This window comes from Amblyomma mixtum, chromosome 2 (genome assembly GCF_055824585.1).
Source record: "Amblyomma mixtum isolate Tamu chromosome 2, ASM5582458v1, whole genome shotgun sequence".
Lineage (NCBI taxonomy): Eukaryota > Metazoa > Arthropoda > Arachnida > Ixodida > Ixodidae > Amblyomma > Amblyomma mixtum.
In genome coordinates this window covers 220107684-220135427 of record NC_143013.1, presented here as the reverse complement: position 1 = coordinate 220135427, position 27744 = coordinate 220107684, and the positions used below count along the sequence as shown (strand labels likewise).

At 47.2% G+C, this 27744-nt stretch overlaps 1 protein-coding gene across 1 annotated transcript; it reads left to right on the top strand.

Annotated features, from left to right (window-relative positions):
• Positions 1-11864: 11864 nt before the first annotated feature.
• On the top strand, positions 11865-16093 carry LOC149362630 (uncharacterized). The gene is made up of 3 exons (XM_089569778.1): positions 11865-11930; positions 12476-12514; positions 14343-16093. The coding sequence occupies exons 1-3, from the start codon at positions 11888-11890 to the stop codon at positions 15965-15967; spliced, it is 1707 nt and encodes a 568-aa protein (XP_089425904.1). The 5' UTR covers positions 11865-11887; the 3' UTR covers positions 15968-16093.
• Positions 16094-27744: the final 11651 nt, after the last annotated feature.

Below are 27744 nucleotides of genomic sequence, written 5' to 3'. Positions count from 1 at the left end.
TATTTTTCCCTTAAAGGCCCGAGGGCATTACATAAGGGGGGAGCAAACTCAAGATTTGTACCAACATGACAAGAACACTACAAAGAAAGAGAAAAAAAATAATAGTGAAAAGGAATAGAAATGTACAGCAGGTAAGGGGCGTCGAAAAGGTTATACAATATGTAACAAGTAAAAAAGAAATTAACACTTCAGTAAACAAAGGCTAAGGAATGAAAAAAAGCAAGGACGCTTGTCTGTATCAAGCACTACATATAACTGAAAAAATTGCTCTCACAAAAAATGGTCCTTTAGCATTTCATGGAATGATTTGCGATTAGTGCATGATACAATGGTGTTTGGCAGGGCATTCCATAGAGCTATTGCGTGCGGGAAAAAAGAAGAACTGAGTGCTAACGTGCGACAGTTGATGCGAGCGATGCTATGATTATGGTTCAAGCGGCTAGACGTCCTATGGGGGGGTTCTAGTTTTGCGTGGCGTGAGCGCGGATGATAATAGAAATGATGCAGAAGACAGAGGCGAGATATGATGCGGCGTGACACGAGCGATGGAATGGAGACGGACTGTTTCAGTGCAGTGATGCTGGTTTTTCTTGAATAGGAAGATGTTATAAAGCGGATGGCGCGGTTCTGTACGGCTTCGAGGTCGGCGGCGAGATAAGCTTGAGATGGATGCCAAATGGATGACGCATATTCTAATTTCGGGCGAATGAATGTCATGTGTGCTAGTTTATTTATTTCAGGGGATGCGGCCTTCAAGTTACGTCGTAAGTAGCCGAGTGTGCGTGAGGCTTCTGCGCAAATCTTTTGAATGTGAGTTACCGATGATAGCGATGGTGTTAGGTGGAGGCCGAGATATTTGTATGATAATGTGGGGTCGACAAGAAGTGAGCCAATGCTGTACTGATGCGGATTCACAGTGCGTTTTCTCGTGAAAGACATAGATTTGCACTTGCTAATGTTTAAGGAAAGGAGGGACTTATTACACCATGAGGCGAGTGTGTTAAATCGGTTTGTAGTAAAGATGAATCATTGGTCGCCTTAATAACTCTGTATATGACGCAATCATCTGCAAAAAGCCGTAAATTAGAGTTTATGTTACAAGGGAGATCATTAATGTAAATGAGGAATAGAAGCGGTGACAGTCCGGCGCCCTGAGAGACCCCTTATGTTACGCTGTTGAAGGGTGAGTGGCTATCGTTTGCGGAAGTGAACTGCTTGCGTCCTGAAAGAAAATTTTCGATCCAATGGATTAGGTTGGCGGGAATTCCTAGCAATGAAAGCTTTTGAAGTAAGTGGTTATAGGGGACGCGATCGAATGCTTTAGAGTAATCGAGGAATATGGCATCTACTTGAAGGTTACTGTCCATGGATTCGAGTAAGTCATGTATGAACTCGGCAAGCTGTGGTTCGCATGAAAGGTGTTTCCTAAAACCGTGCTGGTGAGGAAAAAAGAAGTCGTTAGATTCTAGATGTTCCATTAGGTTCGTGGATATAATGTGCTCGAGGAGTTTGGACGGGATACTGGTTAATGATATAGGACGGTAGTTAGAGGCTGATTTGCGGTCACCTGCTTTAAAGACTGGAGCGATTTGGGCAACTTTCTAATCATCCGGGACTTCCTCCGATTGCAAAGACTGAGTGAAGATTAATTCTAATATCTGGGACGAGGTTGATGATGTGTTTTTTAATAACTTACTGTTGATGTGGTCATGAAAAAGAAGCCGCTCTCCTCCACTTTCACGGCAGTCTACAAACTATATTTATACTCAGCCGTTCAGACGAACACGCTCCAACTCAACACAGATGCCAGATACTTGGTGCTCTACTAAAACAGTGGCAAGACTCTGCAGAATACGCCTTCAATTACGTGAGCTGAACACTAATGCGCTCCGGAACCACCTATTCTACACCTCAGAAAGCATGTCTTAAGGTAATATGCGAAACTAGCCAGCTTCGATCGTACTCCAAAGAAGACCCTTTCGTGTTGCCAAGAAATCACCTTACGCCGGCTGGCAACCCTCAAAGACCCTTAAGGACGATTGCCTAGATAGATCTGTCGCCTACAATAGGACGATGCTATGTCGACTCCAAATCGGGCGTTAGCATCAAGGAGCGGTTTGTTTGTCACGCGCACCCGTCACCATGGGTCAGGAAGAAACTGCCAACGATTTCCTTTTCTTGGCACTGATAGTATAAACCAGATTTGGCAGCTTCGGGTGATGGACCGAGATTTAGCGCCGCTAATCGATTACCTGAAAGGCACTGACGCTTGTACTCAGTGCGTTTTTCTTCGTTCGCTACAGACCCTCACTTCTTGATGCCATGTTCTCTACAAGCGAAACTTTGCACTACGGTCGGTATGATACAATTTCTCGTTGCATATAGCTTATATGTGCCAATTAAGTTGGTGGCTAGGTTCCAACAGGGATTCGAAACAACAACATATTCACATTCAATTATGTGTCTAACCGCTCTTGGTACAGCGTTTCGCGTGGTGTCGTGTGTGTGTGTGTGTGTGTGTGTGTGTGAGTGAGCGTGAGTGTGTGTGTGAGAGAGAGAGTCTGTGCGTGCGTGCGTGCGTGCGTGCATGTGTGTGTGTGTGTGTGTGTGTGTGTGTGTGTGTGTGTGTGTGTGTGTGTGTGTGTGTGTGTGTGTGTGTGTGTGTGTGTCGGCGAAAGCAAAGAGTCCACGCGTATTTTTATTTCTGTGGGCCTAATTTGCAGATATGTAGTCTCTGACTAGACCTTTTTATTCACTGAAACCTAAAAGCAACAAAATGCAAGCGAAAGCAATGTCGCCACGCGAATGCCAGAAAGGCACTCCATGCTTTTGTCGACTCCTCCACAGTATGCGGGGAAATAAAAAAAAAGGTGTGAGCCAAAGGGGGGGAGGGGGGAGGGGGGTCGCCGAGGTCACATGACCTTGTGGCGCCATCACAACCTGCCCACCGGACTTTGAGCAAACTTAACACGGTGGCAGGTGGCAGTGATGTAACGACTGGTCGCGCAAGTTTGTTCGGGATGAGCAACTTGGGTCGCACGAGCCCCACCTAAGGCAGCACCTGCCATCGAAGTGAGTGGCGCATCGCTTAATGCCTGCACCACAGCACCAAGAGTGGCATGATGACTCTCAGCGAACTATGAATGTAAACTAGAGTATCCACAATCTCGGATATATCGCATTAACCCATGAAAGCTAACGCGTCATACCGTTTAGTTGAAGCTAAGGTGTCCCCTGTTTTTTTTTTTGAAACATTGGTTGCTGTTAGATGGTGCATCGTGTATATCATAGAGTTAATTAAGTTCGCGTTTGATAAATTAACTGGCGATGCATAAATGGCTAGTACAATAATGTACTAAAAATTAATATGCAGAAAACCAAAGTAACGTTCAACACTATCGGAAGGAAACAGCAGTTTTCATTTGATAGCGAGGCTCTGGAAGTGTATGGGAATACGTGTACTTAGAACTGGTAGTCACTGCAGATCCTGATCACCGGAGAAATGATGAGAAGAATATTGTCACGACCAGAGGGGCCGTGGAGATAGGCGTCGGGAAAAACCCAAGACTGGGAGCCTTCTTTTAATCACAGCAGCAGGTTCCAGGGCACCGAACAGAACAAGCGCGCCTCGAGAGCACACCGCCGCTTCGTCGTCGTCTTCTACTCAGCGCGGAGGCCGCGCGGCGCGTTAGGCGCGTGGCAATATGAATGGGTGGAGCGTATTTGGTAGGTTGCCTCAAGTCATGAATGGTAGTTTACTGATATCCCTCAAGGGGAAAGTATACAACAATTGCATATTTGTACAGTTGCACAGTGGTAACAAGGAGGCTAACGAAAAGGGTTCAACTTAAATTCAGGAATACTTAGCGATATATAGAAATGACAACAATTAGTGTGCCGTTAAAAGACAGGAAGTGGGCAGAGCAGGTGAAGGAACAAACGGAGGTAAGTGTCATCGTACTCGAAATCAATAAGAAATCGGCTTAGGCAGAGCATGTAATGCGAAGGCAATTTAACTTGCGTTCCTTAGGAGAACATACTGGACTCCAAGAAAAGACAGGCGTGGCAGGCAGGAAGTTAGCTGTGCGGATGAGATCAAGTTTGCGGGGATAAGGAGGAGGAGGAAATGCGGGGAGGTTTACCGCTAGATGAAACCAGTTTGCTACCCTGAACTATAGGCAAGGGATGAGGGGATATAAAGCGGGGGGAGAAAGGTAGAAAAAAGAAAAAGCAGCAGGTGAAAAGGCTTCGGCAAAGTCACAGCCTGTCGTGCAGGCCCGACACACTTAAAGGTGCACTGAAGAGGAATTTTAACTTTTCTTTTTGCCGCGGGAACTCGATCTACACGTTCCGAGCTTTCTTAGAAACTGCGATTTACTGCCCTGTGTGGCCGATTTCCCCAGTTAAATCGAATTAACGTCCGGCTCCAGCCTTTTTTTTTTTAATTCTGCCTCGTACGGTGGGCGGAGTCGACCAACGCGTGGAGCGCCTTTCACCCAGTCCCGTGGCCGCTTGCCGCTCTGCCATCGGCGGAGTAATACGTAGTAGTGCGTAGTAGCAAATAGTCCGCGCGTATTTTTATTTCTTCGGGCTTATTTTGAGGCTATATTATCTGCGAATGAAACTATTTATTCACGGTAACCTAAAAAACAAAATAAAGCGAAAGCAAAGCCTCCACTGACTGGGTGAAAGGCGCTCCACGCGTTGGGCGACTCCGCCCACCGTACGAGGCAGAATTAAAAAAAAAGGCGGGAGCCGGACGTTAATTCGTTTTAATTGGGGAAATCGGCCACACAGGGCAAGTCACTGTTTCGAAGAATGCTAGAAACGTGTAGATCGAGTTCCCGCGGCAAAAGACATGTTCAGAATCCTCTTCAGTGCACCTTTAAGAACCCGACGAAGGCCTGGCAGGCCCTCACCACCGATTATAGCCGCGGCTAATGTCCAAGAATCTTGAACTCCGTTAACGGGCATGAATTTACGTGTTGCAGCACAAGCCAGGATAAAGTGGCCGCAGCGGGCACAGGGCAGGCTAACTGGAGAAATATAGGACAGGCTTTTCTCCTGCAGTGTGCGTATTTGGGCCGCTGATGATAATGACGATAAAACAATCACCAGGTAAGCAAGAGAACCGGCAATGTATGAGGGAAGATTCCACGAAGGTTCAGAAAACCCACAGCGCAGACGGCTTTACTATCGTTTTAAGCCTATCGGTACAAAATAGTTCCCTTACACTCATGGATGAATTTAGAGGAGGAGGTAAAAGAGAATATCTATGACCAGAGTATGAATGAAGGGAATCACCCCAGCCGTGTATCTCTACTTAAAGGCGGAATTGGGCAGGCGACCATCTGGAACAGTTGCGGCAAACGGGTATGGAAAAATAGTTAGCACAAGGTAGTGCTCCAGTGAGGAAAAAATGGCTTCAATCTATCAAGGCCTGAATTTAAAAACAAAAAGCAAGTGACAGTTTGAGAGGCAGAGCCCGGACCGGACAAGAATATACCGAGGTATTCCTAGCAAAGGAACAAAGCCATTCGTTCTCGGCCCTCGTCAGATCAGCTCCGTATTCCTTCGGTGACAGCGTTCTTGCAACAAGATACGTCACAAAAACACAGTGAGACACAATAGCTTTCCACAAGTAGTCACTGTACCTTGGGAAAGTGGAATAAACGGCACTGAGTCACTGGAAATGTCGACGTCAGGGATTTAGGATATTTTCGACGCAACACTTTCGTAAAATGATAACGGCTACAGAATGCAAGCGCTATTTTTTCTAGAAGTGGAGGAGTGGGGGGGGGTGGAAGCGTCTTAGGGGGAGAACTGAAAAAGACACAAGCTTCAAGTGAAACCATGCCGCTTTAGAATGAAGTGACCGAAAACATGTCATGCTCAGTTGAGTGTCTGGCTGTGAAAGTGTTCAGTACGTGGACCAAGGCACGAGATGCCTTCACATTCTGCCCTGCATGGTCACGTGGTTAAGCTTGACTTTGGCAGTGTAATTCATGAAGTGTTGTGTCTGCGTCTTTTGGAATAAGAAATTTTAAGCGATAAAAAGCTTCTTTTGCGTTTTTTGTGAATGTAAAGTCATCGGCGTAAAATAATTTAGATGCAACAGACGCTCAAAATATATTTCAATTCAGCTCCAAAGAGTCCTTAAATGCTCTTTTTCACGATTGAGACCCATCGCTAGCGCGATAGTTGCTGACATATAACCGTAGGAACGATATCAGCGAAACACTGGGAGGGGTTTAATAGGTAAACCGTGTAGACGTGGGAAAGCGGGTATCCACTTAAGCTCTGCCTTAACAATATGACGTGGTATCTTCAGTGGGTTATGCCCATATAGGCAAAATGGCGGCCAGTCCTTAAAACACTACTAGCGCAGTGGCACATTGAAGAGATGCGCCGTTGCACTCGCAGGTGGCTGCTTCTATCGCGGCCACCGGTACGGATTGTGCGACCCATGTTGCTCTTCCCGAGCAGCCTCCCGCGCGTCTGAAGCGACGCTCTTCCGAACTTACTCGAGCTTACCCGAGTAACTCGGCTAAGATCGGGTGCACAATAAAAAAATATTACATTCTTAAAAGTGTAACGCTAATGACTCCAACTTTTTCAATGCTCTTATAATTTTTCGTTTTTATGAACAAGGGTGCGTTGAGCTCGTTAGCACCTTTCATACACCCATGCACACTTCAAAGGAGCACGGCTGCAAGAGTGTCGTATCTCCTTATATGTGGCTCCTCCTCATCGGCATCCTTATATGTGGTTTCGTGACGCTAGTGTCTTGAAAAATTTTTAAGCCAATCTGCCTTCCATCTGCCGCAGTAACTTTCTTTTTCAAACTAAACACACCGGCATTGTCCATCACGGCATGGCTTCACGATAAGGCGATGTGTGTTGCCACGTACGGTGAATGACCGCTATTGCGCTATGCGAAGACACCATTGATATTTGCTTCAATCGACGCCTGGATCCTATGTTCTTATGGTTCATGTTACAACAGACGCTTAAGAAGGATATTTGGCTAGCATCATACAGTATTGCAATATTTCCTTTTGAGGAAAACTGTATTGCCCCTCGTAATCTGTATGTGTTAAACGGACTATTCAGTTTGTTGAAATTGCATATGATGGACCAGCATGCTGAATCTCCACATCATCCAAGTCTATTCCGAGAGCAGTGCGCTTCAGTGCGGGGTGTGTATAGTGCGCAGGAAGAACCCCTAAGCTTGTTACACTATCTTGATGCATGCGGGCTCCTGCCAGACTATGGACATCACACGCAGCCCACTGATTTTAGCCAAGAGTATGTTGGGCTCTTTCATTTTTCAGCCGATTTTCCACGGCGTATAAAAAAATCTATGGGGATGCCCCATTGGTCTAAAGCAGCGGAATGCGAAACTGATCTTTCCATTTGTTACGAAACGTATCGTACGTCACAGCTGTTGGGAAATTGGAGTCCATCAAGGCGCTATACATACATACATACATACATACATACATACATACATACATACATACATACATACATACATACATACATACATACATACATACATACATACATACATACATACATACATGCATACATACATACATACATACATACATACATACATACATACATACATACATACATACCTACATACATACATACATACATACATACATACATACATACATACATCTTTATTAACTCTCACAAGGTTACATTAGTAACAGAGGAGAGAGGACGCAAGGCAAAAAGCTGCGTTGGTGCAGCTTGAGGGCCACCCTGCACCCTCTGCCGGCGGTATAGCCTAGCAGCTAATCACAACAGCAGTGGAAGAGCCCACTCACAAGCACAAAAGAAATACAGCCACAAAATATATACATTAACATTTGCATGATGTTATGCCTCTATTATCACTCGACATTATTTGACAAAATAAACTGCTCTGAAGTGCTATGAAGTGCTATATCATCTGCTATGAATGCTATATCATCAGTTATCCTTTTCCGCTGTACTTTGCACACTAAAATAAATTTATTGGTTTATTTGATTGATTGATTGATTGATTGATTGATTGATTGATTGATTGATTGATTGATTGATTGATTGATTGATTGATTGAAAATAAGTACAGAAAGTTGGGCTAGTTCGTGTGGATTCATACTTAGCAGCGCAAAAAAACGAGGACCAAAGCGAACGAGGAGACACAACACAAGCGCAGACTATCAACTGAATTTTTATTCACGAAAGGGAAGCTTTTTAAAGGCGTTATAAAACACAAAATTGAAACACAACAACCACTACCGCGCGTGCAAGGAAAGCATGACATGTCATTCCTGCGTGAAAACGAACATAACAACAGGATAACAAGTGTAATCACATCAAGCCAACCCCCCGTACTGTCTGCTCATACTCAAGAACCTGCGCAAAAAAGGAACCTCCTTTTCCTGCAGGCCTGCAGGAAAAGGAGGTTTCTACGTCCACTGCTGCACAGAGACCTCTCCCTTTAACCTCCGATTATCACTGCCAGCGCCTCCGCCAAAATGCCCGCATAGAAATGTCCTTCTCCAAACCTATCATCTCGCAACGTTAACAAGAGGGGCAAGCTTCCAAATTTCCGACACTGTGCAAACGTGGCGACCAAGAGAACGACCGCGGGGGGATCTTCATGCTGTCTAATTATTCACGTGCGAACAAACCTTTCGCCACCATTTACCTTACAGGGGTCACTAATTATCAGTGATGTTCCCCGCTGCAACCTGAAATTTGCTTTCTCAGACCCACTAAATAAATAATTTGCGCACTATTCCCCTCCAAGCGGACAGGCAATCCGCTCTTTTTTGAATGTTGTATTGTGAACTATATTTTTTTTAAATCAATGGTGATTGCCAGAAATGAATGGAGGCCTAACTAGAAGAATTTTGCAAGTACTACTTGTTGGGCATGCTTGCGGTTTCTTTTCCTCCCTGCACCACATATTTAATGTTAGGCCGACAACTGAGAAAAGACGGGCAGCATCACCATCTAAAGCTATATGTTAAAATAATAGGAGAATCCAATTGGAAGGGACGCTCAAGCAGTAGGTACTTCTTAACAGAAGCAAAGGAAACCAGCACTAAATATTAAGCTTCGACTCATATCTCGAACGCTTCTTTTACAACTCCGGCAGGTGCCCGGTCAGTTTCACTGTCGTATTCATTTAAAAATTTCTTGAGACGTGATATACGTTGACACCGTAAATTCGGGAAGTGCCAAAAAATAAGTTGAGTCTCCAATGGCGTGTGGGACGCCAAACAAATGCCATCCAAACCTGCCATCCAAACCTGCAACACCTGAGGTGCGGCTAGCGGGAATAGAAGGAGACCGAGAGGGAAAGAAAGGGGGAGCGATAGTAAGAAAAGATAAGGTTAGTTTATTGGGGTTTAACATCCCGAAGCAACTCGGGCTATGAGGGACGCCGTAGTGAAGGGCTCCGGAAATTTCGCCCACCGGGGGTTCTTTAACGTGCACTGACATCGCACAGTACACGGGCCTCTAGAATTTCGCCTCCAAAGAAATTCTAGCCGCTGCGGTCGGGATCGAACCCGCGTCTTTCGGGTCAGCAGCCGAGCGCCGTAACCACTGAGCCACCGCGAAGGGGCGAAAGGATAAGGGTAAGGAGGCAATATACACAATGTACAAATACAGGACTTGGTACTGAACTTACACTGAGGACGATTTTAAGTTGGCATGTAAGGTTAGCGTAAGCTGTTGTACAAAAAGACCGCGCTCGCCCAAAATGGATCTTTAACGAGCTTGAAATGATTAAAGAGGCAAATTCAGGTGTGAGTTCTGCAAATAAACTACAGTCGTCGACCCTTAATTCTAGACACAGATTCCAGAGGTTATATGCTACACCTTTGCCCACTTCAAAACGGTGGCAACCAGTTTATCTAGACGTGGACGTCACTAGTTTGAGAAGAGTGGCGGAAAAAAAGTTAAATTCGATTTTGTCAGCCAGAATTGTTTTTTCTGCCGCCGAAATGACCTCAAATACCCGGAAACAGCCGAAGATTCACGTTTCACTGAGCATAATAACAGGATGAAGCTGGCCTCACAGTCCTTTTAATGTGACCAGCACAATACACTGAATATCGTTGGTGCAGTAGAGCCGCGTTAAAAGTGTCACTGAAGACAGGGTTGCATTGACGCCCTATGCAAAGAGGTGAAGAAAGAATGCATGCAAAAAGACGCGAAATGAGTGGCTTTTTTATTTTATGTTATGTTCGGCAGGCAAGCTGAGCCTGAACTTCCGCAGAGCCACTGATGTCGTACAGTAAAGAAAGTAATTTACCGAGTGACTCTTTTGCAGGTTTGCCCAAACTTTTTCTTGTCTCAATATTTTGTGAAAACTTGCGCAGTTCCTATTTACGCCCAATTTATCACTAAAACTATAGTAAGAAGTGTTACCCGATTGGAACATAACTTCAACTTAGAAGTTAGAACTGATCCAACTTGCTGCATTTATTTTCCTCCGAATAATTATTCTCAGTTCTCTATAGCAAAATATGGCATGTGCAGTAAAGGTACTTCAAGTCCTAAAAAAGGCCTTCAGGGCTACGAGAATACGGAACCAGCTTACGAAGAAAATTTGCGCCAGATGTGGACTCAAGAACAGCCTTCGAGCGTATAAAAGTGCAAAGAACGACGTGGCGAGTATTTTGAACAGGAGTTTTGAGAAATAAACGATTTTAGAAAATTTAATTTTAATATATCTTAAAACGCTATTTTAAAAAAGCCCATTACGAAAGTAACTAATGGGAGGGGGGGGGGGTGAAAATTAGAAAACTGGCAGGAATGGGACTGCATCGTTTAACGGTGGACAGCTTTTCACGACAAATAAGCTAGAGTCAAAACACGGACCCAGAGCACGCACTGGAAAAAACAATCACGCAGTTTGCTTCATCATACCTGTTATGTTCCGGCTAATATTTGGGGTTTTTCTTTTTCTGCGTTTTCAGAAGTAGTCATAAGAAGACCAGAACTTCAAAACTGGAGAAATCTGTGCCTTCCTGCGGTATTTCAGAGAACAAGTTCGGCCAGTGGCTGCTGAAAAAGACGTCGTTAATCATCGACGTACCTAGCCAGCTCCCGAAGAAGTAAATACTTAATTTATACTCTCTCTCCAAGTATTTATTCCTAGAGCAACAATTTCCTCTCACTGTATAACTAATGATCAGAAGTAAGGGAGAGTGCAGGCAGTGCCTTGTATTTACGGTTCTAGTCGCATATCTCTTGCGGTGTCGACAAGTTTGGCCCGACATGAAATTACAAGACACTTTTGGCTACTTTTCACTTCTGTTTTGACTGTTTCTATAACCTGCTCGGGTGACTATCTGGAGGCAATTTGCAGAAAAACAAAATTTTCGATGCAGTCAATACACATCACTCGATTTTGAGCTGTGCCGTTTCCGAGACACATTTTGCAGTAACAAACCATACAGAGCTTTTTTTTTTTTTCCGGCAGGCAGCACCTGCAGCCATTACTTTCAAAATAGTAATTCTATCAGCATTTTCCAAACGAATTGTTCTTGCACATATGGATATCAATATTCGGATTGTCGCAATGAAAGACAAGGTCAACAGACTTAAAAAAGAACCTTGCTGGTGTTCTTTATTGTCTTAGTACAGTAGAGTCCTTTTGTAAGCTGCATCAAGATGGTTTTGCACATTTTTATTTTTCAAGATGTAGCGTCAGAGTTGCAGGAAACAATGGAATGAAGCCATTGTTTGGTCAAGGGCCGGGGAAGGGATAGCCAAAATGATGTTTTGGAACACTAGGCCTGTCCTGTATAAAAGGTGCGCGAATCTGATTCGCCGGCAGACCGAGTTGTGCAGAGCGTCAGCAGGCACCATGAAGTCTCTCAGCCTCACCGCGCTGGTCGTCAGCCTTCTGGGTAAGCTAAAACATTAAATTCTATCTCGCTAAAACATCTAAAACATCTAATTCTAGACATCTAGCTGGCTAAAACGTCTTAATTTTGATGAGTCGCCTGCTTTTCATTGTGTGGCAGTCTCATCCCAAAGTAGCTGCATTAGCGTCTGTAGTTCATTTATTGCACTGCCATTTTCTTTAATTCAAACAACCCTGAAAAAAGATACTGCAGTGGAACGAAAGCTTCCGCTAACCATCTTAATGACTCTACACTGTTTGAACTTATGTTTCTCAGCATAGTGAAAGAGCGCACTGCAGCCTTCATTTGTACAACGATAGCTTAGAGAGAAGGGAAGCTTCTACGCAGTGCTAAGATGCGAGCTTTGGATGCATTGCAGGAAGTTACTTTACCACGATGGCGAACCTTTGTTAGCGCTTGGGTAGAATTTGTTCTAGCCTCTGTTTTATAAATAAAGCGTGTAGCCTGGCAAAGAAATGAGCGAATAAAGAGCGGTTCTTTACTGACATCAATAACATTTTCATCTTTCTCTATTTCTTATGTTACAGCATCTCATGGCTTCGAATCCTGTCAAGCTCGCCACCAATGTAAGTAACGTGTACTTCAGCGGCGGTTCTCTCATGGCAGTAAGAAGTTTAGCAGAGAACGAAGTGTTAACCGAGGTGGGATTTCTGTAAAAAAATTCGCAAATTCGTGCTAGTAGTGTCAGCGCAGCAGGAGTACTGATATACACAGAACGGTCCGTGGTTACTCGGAAAACAGATATCTCTGGCAGTTAAGAATGTCTGTTGCGGGTATATACTCCGGTAAGAAACGTTGTCAAGGAGTTAATATTATTAGCAATTAGGAATGTTATAATATAAATAAAAAATAATGCGTTAAAAAGAACGAAATACTACTAGACTATTATAATATTTGTTGCAGCTTTGCTTTGAGCTCGCATCCAGGGATTTAAGTTAGTTCTTAGAACCAGCCTTTGGCAGCAAAGCAGGCCACACAATGACCTCCGCTAAGCTTTAGTTAGTTGAGTTTGCTTCGCCGCATTACAGCGATGTGGCGTGGAAATTGAGTGCAAGAGACCGAAGCCCAGCATAGAGAGCGCACCACGCTCACTTACCTCATGACGCGGTTTCACAGCGCTAGCGCTGCCAGCAGGTGCCCAAGGCTGCTGAGCCGACCCGTTTTATTTATTTATCTACAAAATACTGCAGCCCGAGGGCCAAGCAGAGTGGGCAATATAACAACAGCCAAAGATCACCACACCAAACTTGAAACAACAAAAAAAGAAAACAGACAAACACTACAAAACACCTGTATGATGAACATAAAGGCAGTCAGAAGTAAAAGGTTGCTGTATGAACAACATTGTCAAAAAGAAAAAACGGGAAGAAATATTATAAAACACCAGAGGTAGGATTCCAAACAGAGCTCAGATGAGAGGGAACAAGCGTTCTTCAAAATCATGAACATCACGCGCGGAAAAGACGAGAGCTGCAAGCTGTTCCACTGAGCGATAGTGCGAACAAAAAAAGAGTTTTTAAAGAGGTTTGTACGGGCAAAGTACGGCGTAAAGCTGTGGTCATGAACGTTCCTCCGCGCGCGAAAAGTGATTGAAGAGGTTCATTCGAGCAACTGCCACATGCAAGGCCGCAGTGCGCCGTTGCATATACTGAATGTCCTGTGGATCTGAAATTCGAAATACGGCGCGAATATCCTATACTTTTACAGTTTTTTTAAAGGGAAAATTTGTCCTTTACATATAGCGAATAATTCGATACATCTGTGATCGGTATATCCAGGCGCGACTATATCAGTGCGTAGCAGTAAGAAGACAGGTACCGGCAGTTAGCATCCATATTGTGGGCTAGTTTTAAGGCTTGTGTGTCAGTTTTAAAATATACGCCCTTTGAGCATTTCACGTGAAAGCTGCTTTGAATTGTCAGTATATTTCACTTTTATCACCTAGTTTATCACAAGTTCTACAAATTTAGTTTTCCTGGCAAGATGCTTACTACAAAAAAAAGAGCCTAATATTGCATACCCCTCTGATCTAACTACCATCTTGACGTATGCCAAATATACCGCAAAAGATTAAGGTAACTCCTATTTTGGAAACTGTCACCCGTTATGCAGGTAAGCACGAAGAAGAGAATGAAGCAAATTATCATGAAGCACTTACTTTTTTACCTTACTCATGCTATTCTCGCCATGAACATTCTAAGAGAATGTCGAAATCCCGATGTCCCAGAAATTAGCCGCTTACGATGACAACCTTCTAGGCATTATAGATTATCTTTCCAGTTTTCACGTCTAATGTTCGCACATATTCATGCAAGTACTGAGACAATTCTTGCATAACTAACCCACTGTAGATGCAACTCAAGAATTTTCAAATGTCTTCAAATCAATTTGCAGGGAAAACAAGCTTTGGGGGCCTAGGAGGAAGCGGAGGAGGGTCTTTTGGATCTAGTGGCGGAGGAGGATTTGGAAGCGGAGGAGGATTTGGAAGCGGAGGAGGATCTGGTGGCGGAGGAAGCTTTGGAAACGGAGGTGGCTTTGGAGGCAGCGGAGGCTTTGGAAACGGCGGAAGCTTTGGAACTGGAGGAGGCTTCGGAGGTGGAGGATTCGGAAGCGGAGGATTTGGAGGCGGATCCGGAGGAGGAGGAAGCGGTGGAGGCGGATATGACAGTGGGTACGGCGGCAGTTCTGGTGGCGGTGGCAGCGGAGGCGGCTCAAATGGTTACTGGAGCTCGTGGAGTTCTCCAAGATATTCATGGACCTTCACTCCCTGGCAGTATGGAGGAAGTCAAGGCAGAAGTGGAATATGGAGTCAAGGTGGACAGGGATCGTCGGGTGGTTCCTGGAGTCTGCTGGGGCAAGGTGGACAGGGAGGACAAGGAGGCAGCGGTGGCCAGAGCGGAGGAGGTTTGAGTGGAGGAATAGGGGGCATTAGTGGACAGGGTGGTTTCGATGGTTCTGATGGAGGACAAAGTGGCGGCTTTGGACAAGGAGAAGGTTCCCAGGGTGGTCGTAGCGGTTTCTTTGGTTCGCTCGGTGGAGGTGGTAGTCAGGTCGGACAGTGGGGTCAAGGTGGGGAAGATGGCCAGGGTGGTCAAGGCGGTATCTTTAGTTTGATCGGTGGAGGCGGTAGACAAGGCAGACAAAGTGGAATCGGCAGCCTTTTTGGTGGGCGTGGCGGACAAGGGGGACTAGGAGGGCTGACGGGCGGTGGGTCACGAATAAGCGGCCTCCTAGGTGGGCTCAGGGGAGGTGGTCAACAAGGCGGGGGAAGCTTTGGTCTTTTCGGTAGTGGTGGCCAAGATGGTCAGGGTCAGGGTGGCCAAAGTGGTCAAGGTGGGGGTTTAGGTGGTGGTCTTCTTAGTGGTAGCCAAGGTGGCTTTCTCAGCGGCCTTACAGGAGGAAGTCTAGGTGGTGGAAGTGGACGTCTCAGTCAGATTTTTGGCTCAGGCAGTGGAGGATCTGGAGGCCTCGGTCAAGGTATTGCCTCCCGCCTTAGAAGTCGAAGGCAGCAAAGGAGACTTTTCCGCTTGTACAGGAGACAAGGAGGAGGAGGCAGTTTCAGACAGTTCCTCCAGCAATTAGGCACGTCTGGTGGTAGCGGCCAAGGAGGCGGCTTTGGAGGTCCAAGCGGTTGGTTCTTTACTTCTGGGCCTTCGGGCTGGGGAGGATCACAAGGCGATAGTTTTGGACAAGGAGGTAGTTATGGGGGAAGTTCCGGTGGCGGATTCGGTGGATCGTCAGGAAACTCAGGTTGGGAATATGGTAGTGGCTCAAGTGGAGGCTTCGGCGGAGGCTTAGGCGGCGGATACGGTGGAAGCCAAGGCGGAGGCTTAAGCGGCGGATACGGTGGAAGCCAAGGCGGAGGCTTAAGCGGCGGATACGGTGGAAGCCAAGGCGGAGGCTCCGGCGGAGGTTTCAGCAGTGGATTTGGTGGAGGCTCAGGAGGAGGAAGCTTCGGCGGCAGCAGTTGGGGCCTTGGAGGAGGTAGCGGCTCGCAATACCAGCAGCAGAGCTATTAACCTAAATGCACCGCCCTGCATCTGGCGCTTTCGCCCTTCGAATACGGACATAGTATGATAGGCATCTAGTGCTTGCCCGATCGTTTGTTTTCTGAAAATAAAAACACGGAAGAGTTACGAGCATTACTTGCGTACAAACGGCTTGCGTCTTGATTACATTCCTCACATTCAGTCACCACATATCTGTAATACTCACGTTTGTTTCTTCTCTGAGAGAAAGCAGCCAAGCGCATACCAACCATTTAAAATAAGTTGTGTACATGTCTTGGGATAGCACCTTAAAAAAAACTACTTAAATCATATCTTTTTCCAGGTCCGAGCCTCATAACAGATGTAGTAGTTTGCTCCTTCTTCCACTACGAAGGGGTGCAAACAAAAGCTTCACCTAACTCTCCCCAACAGCTTGAGAGCTTTTCTGTCAAAGTACAATTGGGCTGCACCATGCGAATCTTATTTATAGCCAAGGCATATTGCCGAGAGTGCGAATTTCCCATTAAACACGGAAAGCACTATCTCTGGTCAACCAGTAAATGCGGAAGTTTTGATTGGCTATAGACTGCAAAAGCGACAGGGACGCTGTTACCTTTGAGAAACGTTTACTTTCAAGTCCTGGGAGTAAACATAACAGTGAAGAAACCCTAGAGCAAAAAGTGGGCACTGAAAAGATTGTTGTTGATGCTATGAAGGCAGCAGTTGTATAAGTTATAAAAATCATATTGGTCAGAAAAATGGGGCCAGTAATTAGCCAGTGTATGCACTTCAGCGGGATTCTGCACTGGTCGAATTCTTGGTGAACATAACTTCACCAGCGAAACTACGAGACACCAGGAGAAGAAGAACACAGAACAACTCTGGACTAACAACTGAAGTTTAATCGAGAAATGCCCAAGCTAGGTCACCACAAGACGCATGCGTATCAGACACACTAAAAAACAAACAAATACATAAGTGGCAAATCACCAAGGAGTGGATACACGCCCCAACACTGGCAAACAACAAGACATATTTTGCCTATCAAACTTGCACGAGCACACTTCTGCTTAGGAGATTAACTTCCTTACTAGTGAGATGCAATGACGGTGCACTGACGCATGTGTCACTGTTTTGCAACCTAATATGGTAGGCCTCAAGGATTTCCCTCTCCTTCCTGTTTTTTCTTTTTCCGATTAATGAAATGTTGTTAAAACCCACTCAAATGTTGTTAAAACCCAGAGCACAGCTTTTTTTGTTGTCAAAACCCAAAGCACAGTTTTTACAACTCCTGCACTGACGTGCGAGAGTATTTTGATCAGACGAATTTTTCAGGGAATTGTTGTGTTCGCGTTTCCGGTCATTAACACATCTGCCAGTTTGGCCCGTGTACACCCTACCACATGACATGGGTATCTTGTAAACGACACAAGTCGAAAAAACAACGAACTTGTTGGCATGCTTCACAGTGCAGCTCTTGGACTTCCTCCCCTCACCTTCGCAATTCGTGAACATACCAGACATCTTACAAGATGCCGAGAACGCAACCGTCAAGGTGGTGGAAAGCATTCATGTACAGGTATAATACAGGAGGTTATGCATGAGCTAACCCAGAGGGGGCCAGCCCTTACAAATACTAGGTGGAGGTCCCTAGTTCGGGATCCCGGTAGCATCGGCCGCCGCCCGGGCTTGCGCGACCAAGGCCCGTTGGGCCTGCAGGTCAGAGCAGCCGAGCAGGGTCGCCTCCCAGTCCTCCCGGGTTGGGTTGGGGTGAGGGGGGATAGGAGGGTTGGAGGGGCAGGCCCACACCATGTGGTAGATGTCCGAAGACTTCTCCGCACAGTGCGGACAGCTGCCCGAGAAAGAAGGGTCGAAGTGTTTCAAAGCTGCCGGGCACAGCAAAGTATTAGTATACAGGCGGAGCAGAAGCCGCTCCTCCGCCTTTCAGAGACCTTGACACGGGCGGGGATAAAGACCATGGCCAGATTGATAGAGTAAAACGATGTCTTTGAAGGTGTAAGCTGGAATAAATTAGAGTTCCTGATCGTCAGGGTCGAAGGGTAATGTCCGGTGAGAGAGCGCGCGGGCGGCGGCGTCAGCTGCCTCATTTCCCTTAAGGCCCATGTGAGCGGTAGCCCAAACGATACGCCGGTTGCGCGGGGTCACCGGTGTAGACGCTGTTTTGAAGAATGCGGTAGGCTAGATACGGTACACAGCCCTGCTCGACGTTCCGACACGCCCCTCGCGAGTCGGAAATAATTGATTTTGAATTAGAATCAGATGCAGCCAACGCAATGGCGACCTCCTCCGCGTGTGTTATGTCACGGGCTCGGAAAGTAAGGCCGTTCACTGTTTTCGATTGGTGGACGACTGCGGCTGTGTACCATCCCCCATGGTGGGGGCCTGAGGCATCCACGTAGAATACGCCGGGTTTCGATCCATCCCAGGGCTTCCGCCCACGCCAGGCGCCGGCCATTATAGTCCTCACGGTTCATGTTCGCGGGAAGAGGGCGCACGTGGAGGGCGCATCTCCACTGGGATGGAATACGTACGCGCTCTTCCATGAGAGTGGTGTGTTGGATGTGTAGTCGGGCAAGGAGGCGGCGACCCGACGATGTCTTCGAGAGACGTGTGTATTGGTTAGTCAAACCTAGTCCCTCCGATACGGACGCTATGGAGAGCGAGACGGCGGCGACGCCGACTATGGAACCTTCCCTTGCCGAACTCGAAGCCCGTCTTAATGCCAAATTTGACACCCTGTTGGAAACTGCGATGGAACGCCTCATCGCTAGAGTCATGGAGGCCATCCCCTCTATGATCGCTCAACACGTCGCGACTAACACCCGCCTTTCTCGCAGAACCGGTCCTCTTAAGGACGTATCTGGTCGGCCCTCCAGATTGTCCCGCCGAGTAAATGACCCTGACGATGACGAAGACAGCTGCCCCCTTCTAGGTGGTGAGCTTCAGCCCCTGGTATCTGGCTCGGGGGAGCTTCACTTCCACCTCTCACCTCTAAATCTGAGCATGGCGGGATCCCACCGGTGTAGGCGCTCCCCTCTTTCCAAATCGGCTTCCCCCATTACGATTACTCAAAGGAACTGTCGGGGGCTCCTGTCCCATTCCAAGCGGGCCGACCTCCGACTTTTCCTTTCAACCTTTGAGCATTTGCCTGCCGTAGTTGCCCTCCAAGAGCCTGGGAAAGGCGCCGTACTAACAAATTATACGACGTTCCAGCAGGACCCCTCGTCTTGTCTATTAGTCCATAGAAATTATACAGCCAACCAGGTCAAACTTAGACATGCAACTTGAATACTCCTATGTAATGGTGACCCTCCTCCCACTCCGCAAACAGGACCCACCGCTACACATACTCAATGTATACTGCAATCCGAAATTGCCGAATGTATCATTGCCGACCTCTTTAGCCGCGCACTGAGAGTTGCGGGTCGAGACCCCCTCTTGATTGTGGGCGATTTCAACGCTCCCGCTCGGATGTGGGGTTACTGCCGTGAAGAGAAGCGGGGACGCAAGTTGGCGGAGCTTGCGTCAACGCTGGGCCTCACTCTTCACACTGACCCAGTCCACCCAACTCGTATAGGCAACTCCGTGACAGGGATACATGTCCCTACTTGACCTTCACCCGCAACATTCAATATGCAGACTGGGTCAACACCGAGGAAACGCTCGGCAGCGACCACTGCCTCCTGAATACTACGATTAGGACCCATCCTTTCGCGCGACCAACAACACAAGCCCGACTCCCAGATTGGACCAAGTTCAGGCAGAATTATAACAATGTCACACCCATACATGAGCAGGGCTACCAGTCTTTGTCACAACAATTGGTCTCTGCCCTTTGCTCCTCCGAAACTTAAATTCAGCTCTCAGAGGCGGTCTCGGATGTGGACAACCACCTGCTCCATCTCTGGGAGGGCCGGCATTGCCTCGTCCGTCGGTGGCGCCGGCAAAAGCACAACCGGAAACTTAAAGCTCGCATCGCCGAGCTCACTCAACGAGCGGCTGAGTATGCGGCCCAACTCGCTGACTCCAACTGGGTGGCCCGATGCAATACGGCCGCGCGGCAAATGTCCAGCCGGAACACGTGGCGACTCTTTCGCGCCCTAATTGACCCAGCGCAAACACGCACGGAAACTCAAAAACACCTCCAAAGAGCAATACACAGCTTTCAGGGCAACACAAATCAATTGGCGCACAAACTCCGGGACCTGAACTTGTGCACCACCCAGGACTCCCGCGGGCCGGCGTACTCTTATGCAGGTTCTGAGAACGTTGAGCTAGATGAATCGTTCCAGCTCCACGACCTGAAGGCGGCCCTGGCAAAAATGAAACGCGGCACCGCTCCGGGTCGGGACAAAATTACAGTCAAATTGTTAGCCAACCTCCCCGACCCAGCATACCTGTCTTTATTGAATTACATTAACTCAATCTGGCTTGGGGAAGTGCCACTACCCATCGAGTGGAAGACCGCCCTGGTCACCTTCATTCCTAAAGCTGGCAAGGCCATCAACACGGACAACCTCCGCCCCATCTCTCTGACTTCCTGTGTGGGTAAACTCATGGAGACGATGGTACGTGACAGGTTGTCCGAGTTCATGAAATCCAAACACCTTTTCGCAGACACCATGTTCGGGTTTCGCCCACACAGATCTGCACAAGATGTCCTGCTACAACTCAATCGGGCTGTCCTCGACCCCGTGGAATGCCCTCACAATGACAAGGTCGTACTCGCCTTGGATTTGAAGGGTGCATTCGACAACGTTACCCACGAGATCATTCTCACCCACCTCTCTCAAACTAACTGCGGCAGAAATGCCTTTCAATACATTCGGCCATTTTTAACCGACAGACAATCTTACATTCGAATCCAGGATAAAGAACATGGCCCTTTTCATTTAGGAACCAGGGGTACACCCCAGGCCGCGGTTTTCTCTCCCCTCTTATTCAATTTGGCTATGATGCGCCTACCGGCCCAGCTGGGCGCTGTCGCCGGTGTGCAGCATGCGCTGTACGCTGATGACATCACCCTGTGGGCCACGCAGGGTTCCCTTGCAGACATTGAGGCTAACCTGCAGGAAGCGGCGACCATAGTGGACCGTTATGCTCGCCGCTGCGGCCTCCAATGCTCCACCCAAAAGTCTGAATTTGTGCACATACGTCCCTCACCAAAGTGCACAGCCAAAATTTCATTGTCTCTCGAGACAGGTCCAATCCCTGAAAATAACGAAGTCCGGGTACTGGGGCTCTTTATACATCAAGACAGACGGTCAGAAACAACATTGGCCAAACTCCGTCAGGTGGGGGACCAGGTGGGCCGCTTGGTCCGCCGGGTTTCTAACAAGCGCGGGGGGTTACGATGTAAGGACGGCTTGCGGCTGGCGCATGCATTTGTAACAGACGAATTCTATATTCGACTCCATACCTCCACCTGCGGAAGCGAGACGAGGATTCACTCGAAGTCATCCTCCGCAAAATTATTAAGCGGGCTCTAGGCCTCCCCGTGACCACCTCCAACAAGCGCCTCCTGGGGCTAGGCATGGTGAACACATTTCGGGAGCTCCGGGAAGCTACCGTCACGCCGTGCCGTTGTGCCACTTTCTTCAGGTTTTGCGAGACACCGTGAAGATAGGGCACGACTTCAACTTTCCTCCCATCCAGTCTACCATTTCCGGACCGCTGTGTGTTCTGGTTTTAATTTTTTGCAGCATCGACTCACCAACTGCAGTCAGCACATCAGCCGGATAACCCGCGTCGCTAAGGCGGCGGACTTGCTGGTGCGATGAAACATAAGGCAATAGCGCTTTCTGAGCTCTGGGTGAGTAGCTCCTGCAGATGTGGCCTTCGTTAAAGGTTAGCACTAAGTCTAGGAGCCGAATGGCATTTTCACTAGGCATTTCATGCGCAAAATTCCGTAATGTCTGATGTACACCAGCTAGCCCATATGGCTACCTTGGTAGAGTTTTTTGCTTTGTCGAATTTAGGACTTCCATTTGGGGCCATCGTCAGCATTGCAAGTCGTACACAAACCACTTCCTTCTCGAAAGCCGGCTGGGCTCGTGACATTGACGCTCGGCTGTGTTCCATCCCGAATTTGTCCATCCCATATTTCCGCTGGCAGCCGACCGATAGGCCTCTGATGAGTGTCCGCGTTCGGTAACTGTTCTAAGCCCATGTCTTGCTTTATCAGTCCCACATGTGCACTCATGTGGAACGCTTACATCATCAGCCTAAAAATTGGAGGGGGTACATAAGCTCCGCGTTAAGGGTGTGACACGATGTCTTTAATGGAATTGGTATTCTTTGCTTTACATTCTTAAATCTTAGTGAGTCCTCACCCACTTCTGGTGCAGTGGTGCCGCGGTTAAGGGATGCACTGCTGCCTGCATGGCAGGTGCTGGCACCGGTGGGCGCTTGTGCGACTCAGGTCGCTCTTCCCGAACAACCTCTCGTGACCAATAATCAACTGCCGCTTGCCGCGGTTGCCAGTTTGCTCACAATCCAGTGGACAGCTTATGATAACATCACATTATATCGTGACCGAGATGGCCCAGCCAGGTCGCTTCTCCGGAGACTAGTCGCTGACAACGCCGACGACAAGGCCGAATATTTTGCAGAACGCGCTCCTTAACGCTGCCACGTTAAACGGTTCACTCTTGGGTCAATGTGGACAGCCCACTTGAAATCCTTTGGTGAGTCCCATGTCGCTAATGCAGCGCACCTCAAATTTAAATCTCGGTAGAACGATGCGCTGTTCTGGGCAGCCTGCTTGAACTGTCCAAAGTTGTCCCAAGCTGAGACTGTGTGCAGCCTACATAATCTAAAAATGGCTGCAATAGACTGATCTCATCAGTTCCCGTACAGTCTAGCGCTTCTCTTGTGGCAGTTTAAATATTTGCCACAAGCGCTCTGGCTCTTTTTCAATATTTATGCGACTGTCAGCACCAGATTTTTTTTTGCTCAAGCAACTATTAAGTGTGGAATTCTAATGATTGTCCGTATTGAATAAAGTCTATTAAAAGTCTATGAAGAATGCAGGCACTGCAACTTGTTCAGGTCGGCTGCAGGTGATATAGAAACTACTTCAACAAGTTATTCAGAGGAAAATTTTGACGCCGAATTTTTGAGTTCGTGGAGCTTTTAAACTAGTTTATATATATATATATATATATATATATATATATAAGATGCGAAATTGAGAAACGCTTCGTTTATTGGGAGTCGACGTTTCGGACAGAGCCTGTCCTTTTTCAAGACTGAGGTTACATGGTTCTTGCTTCTCTTCTTAAAGGGTCTCCATCTGTACACGTGTTCGACACCTGAGCCAAAACAAGCCGACACTGCAGAAGGAAGAACGGCTCAGGGAAGAGAAAAAAAAGAAAAAAAATAACAAAAAATACACAAACGGGACAGGGGGTGGCGAGGGTAAATGTCGTCGCCCGCCACCCACGTATGCGGTCGCGGGGAGAAAAGAAAAAAGGAAAAAAGGGGGAGGAAAAAAAAAGGAAGAGCGGGAGGGGAATATGGACAGAGAACTGAGTCCTAACACAGCGGACAGCTAGCAAAGTGTATAGAGACAAACAGTGGCCGACGCACAGCATAGATTTGAGGTGCACTCAAATGTTGTCCACTTAAACGAGTAAACAAGATACAATGAAAACTCCCCAACCACACCTCAGATGCATCGACAGGTGGAGGAGCATCAAACACCTGGGTGTCGGGCCAAGATGCCACTACAGCACCCAAGGCTTTCGCGCGATGGAGACAGTACGACATCATCCGTGACCCACCGCCGAGCCCTACTTCCAACACCAACGCGGCCACCTTTTCCCAATGTGGAAAGCAACACGATACCCGCTACCTCCTCCAGGGAAGCGACACGAAAGAGAACCACCGAGAGACCCGAATTAACAAGAGTCCTACGCTCCGGACCCCACCAGCAGCAACCTCTATCCAAGGCTAACCACCAAGATACACCAACCTCCCGAAGCACAGCACAGAAACCCACCGAAAACAGCTCGAAGACTCCAGCAAGTCCCGGCGCAGCCTCAGGCCATCCAGACCAGGCACAGCGACAAACGCCTTCCACTGTGGAAGGCCACATGGGTGCCGACACCAGCTCGAGACCGGAAATCCGAAGCACCCCTCTGTCTCGCTACGATCTCCGAAAGCGATGTGGTTCAGCACAACGCGTTCGTCAACACTGACAATCAGGCCGCGTGAGTACGCCGACTCTCTCTTTCTCACCCTACCGACAGCCCCCCTCAAATAATTCCAAATTTTTAAAGTTGAGAAAAATCGTGGATAAACGAATAAGGCACGAACTCCATATCCATAGCCTAAAGATCTATATGCAATCCAAAATCGCACCAAAAGGTTTACAAATTTCACTAACACCATCAATGGGTAACCTGCGTGATGAGGAAAAGGATAATTGGAATCGTGTACTAGAATCTGCCTCTTTGGATTTGCTTGGAGTTACGATTGGCCATTTTGAGAGGGTCTTGGGGGCTCTGAAAAAAGAAGAGAGTCGTGCTCGTCAACACATTCCCCTAACCGCGCCTGAGGCCGCCGAACTTACGCTCTTTGAGGAAAAGAGAACCCGCGAGGTACGCGAGATAAAACGCAAAAAATTCATTAGGGACGGGATTCCACACCTCGCGTGGACAAACCCAGCTGAACGCGAAGAATTCGAAACGGAGGTAGCTACTAATAATCACCCCATTGTTACGGCAAGCCCCAACAACAAATTCAACTCAACGACACAAACGACATTAATACCGACAACACAAGCAGAACGCTCTGGAACGGGAGCAGCCACTAATGATAAACCCGTTGCTACAAGCTCTGGGTCCGGTTTCCAGGATAGCATTATTAATCTATCATCCAGCGCCCTAACAATTGACGAGAAATCAGTTCTTTCTCGAGGTCTTACGTTCTGCCCCACCACAAGTAAATACAATGAATTCTCAGTTTTAAAAGATTTGGACAATTTTGCACGAATGTTGCGACTGAAAGAATACTTTTGTGACAGGCCCCAACTTAGTGCAGACAGCAGAGAATTTTGCGTTACAAACCAACACTGGACTCCTACCATGGGAAGAGACAAACACTTGGATATGTATATTAATGCGGTCCAGAACGACATAATTCACGCTTACAAAAGCCACACTCCAGGGAGACCGAACCTGTCCAAAAAAGAACGGGATGCATTGAAGGCTCTAAGCAGACGGACAGATATAACCATAAAGCCAGCAGATAAAGGAGGCGGTATAGTAGTAATGGATAGTGAAGCATACATTGAGGAAGGCTTGAGACAACTCTCTAACACTTGCTTCTACCAGCTTCTTGAAAAAGACCCAACTCCACAATACCAACAATATATAGCAGAGACTCTGGATCAGCTTGCGCAAAAAGGGGACATAACCCTAAGGTTATCTAAAGCCCTCCTCGCACCACACCCGTCGCCAGGTCGATTTTACTTACTACCGAAAATCCACAAAAAGGATAATCCTGGCCGCCCTATAGTATCTGGCATTGGCACGATTACAGAACCAATTTCCAGTTACATTGACACACTAATCAGGCATATTCCAACAACACACCCATCCTACATACGAGACACAAACCATTTCCTTCGCGAAATAGAGGGCCTTAAACTTCCGGAAGGTGCCTTTCTGGTAACATTAGATGTAATCTCACTCTACACTAATATTCCTCATTCCGATGGCATCAGATCTCTGACCGAAGCGTACAGACAAGATAGAAAAGAGGAGTCTCCTGCCACACGTGTTCTAGAAATACTTGCGAAAATCGTACTCGAATACAACAACTTTGAATTCAACAATCAACACTACTTACAAATTAATGGCACAGCCATGGGTACAAGGATGGCCCCCGCCTACGCCAACATCTTCATGCATAGTATTGAATCTAAATTCTTGCAAGATTCTCTCATCAAGCCCATCCTATACAAACGCTATTTGGATGACATTTTTCTAATTTGGACTGACACAGAGCAAGAACTCCTACATTTTATTGAACAATTCAACCTTGTCCACCCCAACATATCATTCACTCACGCGTACTCCCACACCTCAATTAACTTCCTAGATGTCGAGATTTCGGTAACGGAAGGCTCACTTAACACCAGCGTATATAGAAAACCGACGGACCGTCAACAATACTTACACTTTCAAAGTTGTCATCCTCGCCACTCCAAAACAAGTATTCCATACTCTCAGGCACACGATTTAAAAGAATCTGTTCACAAGATCAAGACTTCGAGAGAAATTCCAATCGCATGCGAGAGGTCCTCACCAAGCAAAGATATCCCCCCGCCATTGTCGACGATGCAATTGAAAGGGCATCTAAACTCAACCGAGATGAAATACTAGATGGACGTCGACGCAGCGAAGAAACAGATCACAGGGCAAACTTGGTACTCACCTACACAGGTAATCCCCCCAACGTAAACAAAATCCTTAAAAAACATTTCAACATTCTCGAACAAAGCGAGCGCCTCGCAAAAATTTTCACTACTCCCCCTCACGTAGTCTACAGACGACCGAAAAACATTCAAAACATTCTCGTACACTCAAAAACACATAACCACCTTGGGTTGGGTTGCCGACCCTGCGCCAAAAGTAGATGCCACGTCTGCAAACATATGCAAACAACCAGCTGTGCGATAAGCACAGCCTCAGGCTTTAAATGGAAAATCAATGGCGACTTTAATTGTGACTCCTCCAACGTTATCTACCTCCTAGAATGTGGTGTGTGCAGTATGCAGTACATTGGGCAGACGGTTAACCCTCTACGATTTCGCTTTAATAACCACCGCGCTCATGCCCTATCTCTACCTAACCTCCCCTTGTCAAAACACATTAATGACAAAAAACACCCATTTGAAGCACTTAAATTAACAGTCTTACAGGGTGGGTTCAACAACACCCGGGAGCGGGAGCAACGCGAGTCGTACTTTATTTATAAGTTTGGAACAATTGCCCAAGGCATTAATGAGAACCTGGGCGCTTTGTCTTCAATACGCCCCCTCAAATCCAGTACTGACCTTGGATTTCCGGCCTGACAGGCCTCGCAAGCTTTCTCCCATACGCTTACACCGATGGCCTCATCGCCCACAGCGTTCTTACCTTCCCCCGTTCGACCATCTTGACGAGAGCGGCGCCGTCAAAGAACTTAAGCACCCCCGCCATTCATAGTGGCCCCACGCGACGATTCTTCCCCAAAGTCGCCTCCGTTTCCGGCCTTTTCTTTTCCTTTTTTTGTTGCCTGTGTGGGTGTGTGCAGGTACACTCCACGTGTGTCTCGTTAAATTCCACTCTGCCCGCCTTGACTCATCCTGCCAAAGAAGTTGCACATGACGGAAGTCTTTCTCTTTTTTTTTTCCCGCCCTTTTGCTCCATTGTATCTTGTTTACTCGTTTAAGTGGACAACATTTGAGTGCACCTCAAATCTATGCTGTGCGTCGGCCACTGTTTGTCTCTATACACTTTGCTAGCTGTCCGCTGTGTTAGGACTCAGTTCTCTGTCCATATTCCCCTCCCGCTCTTCCTTTTTTTTTTTCCTCCCCCTTTTTTCCTTTTTTCTTTTCTCCCCGCGACCGCATACGTGGGTGGCGGGCGACGACATTTACCCTCGCCACCCCCTGTCCCGTTTGTGTATTTTTTGTTATTTTTTTCTTTTTTTTTCTCTTCCCTGAGCCGTTCTTCCTTCTGCAGTGTCGGCTTGTTTTGGCTCAGGTGTCGAACACGTGTACAGATGGAGCCCTT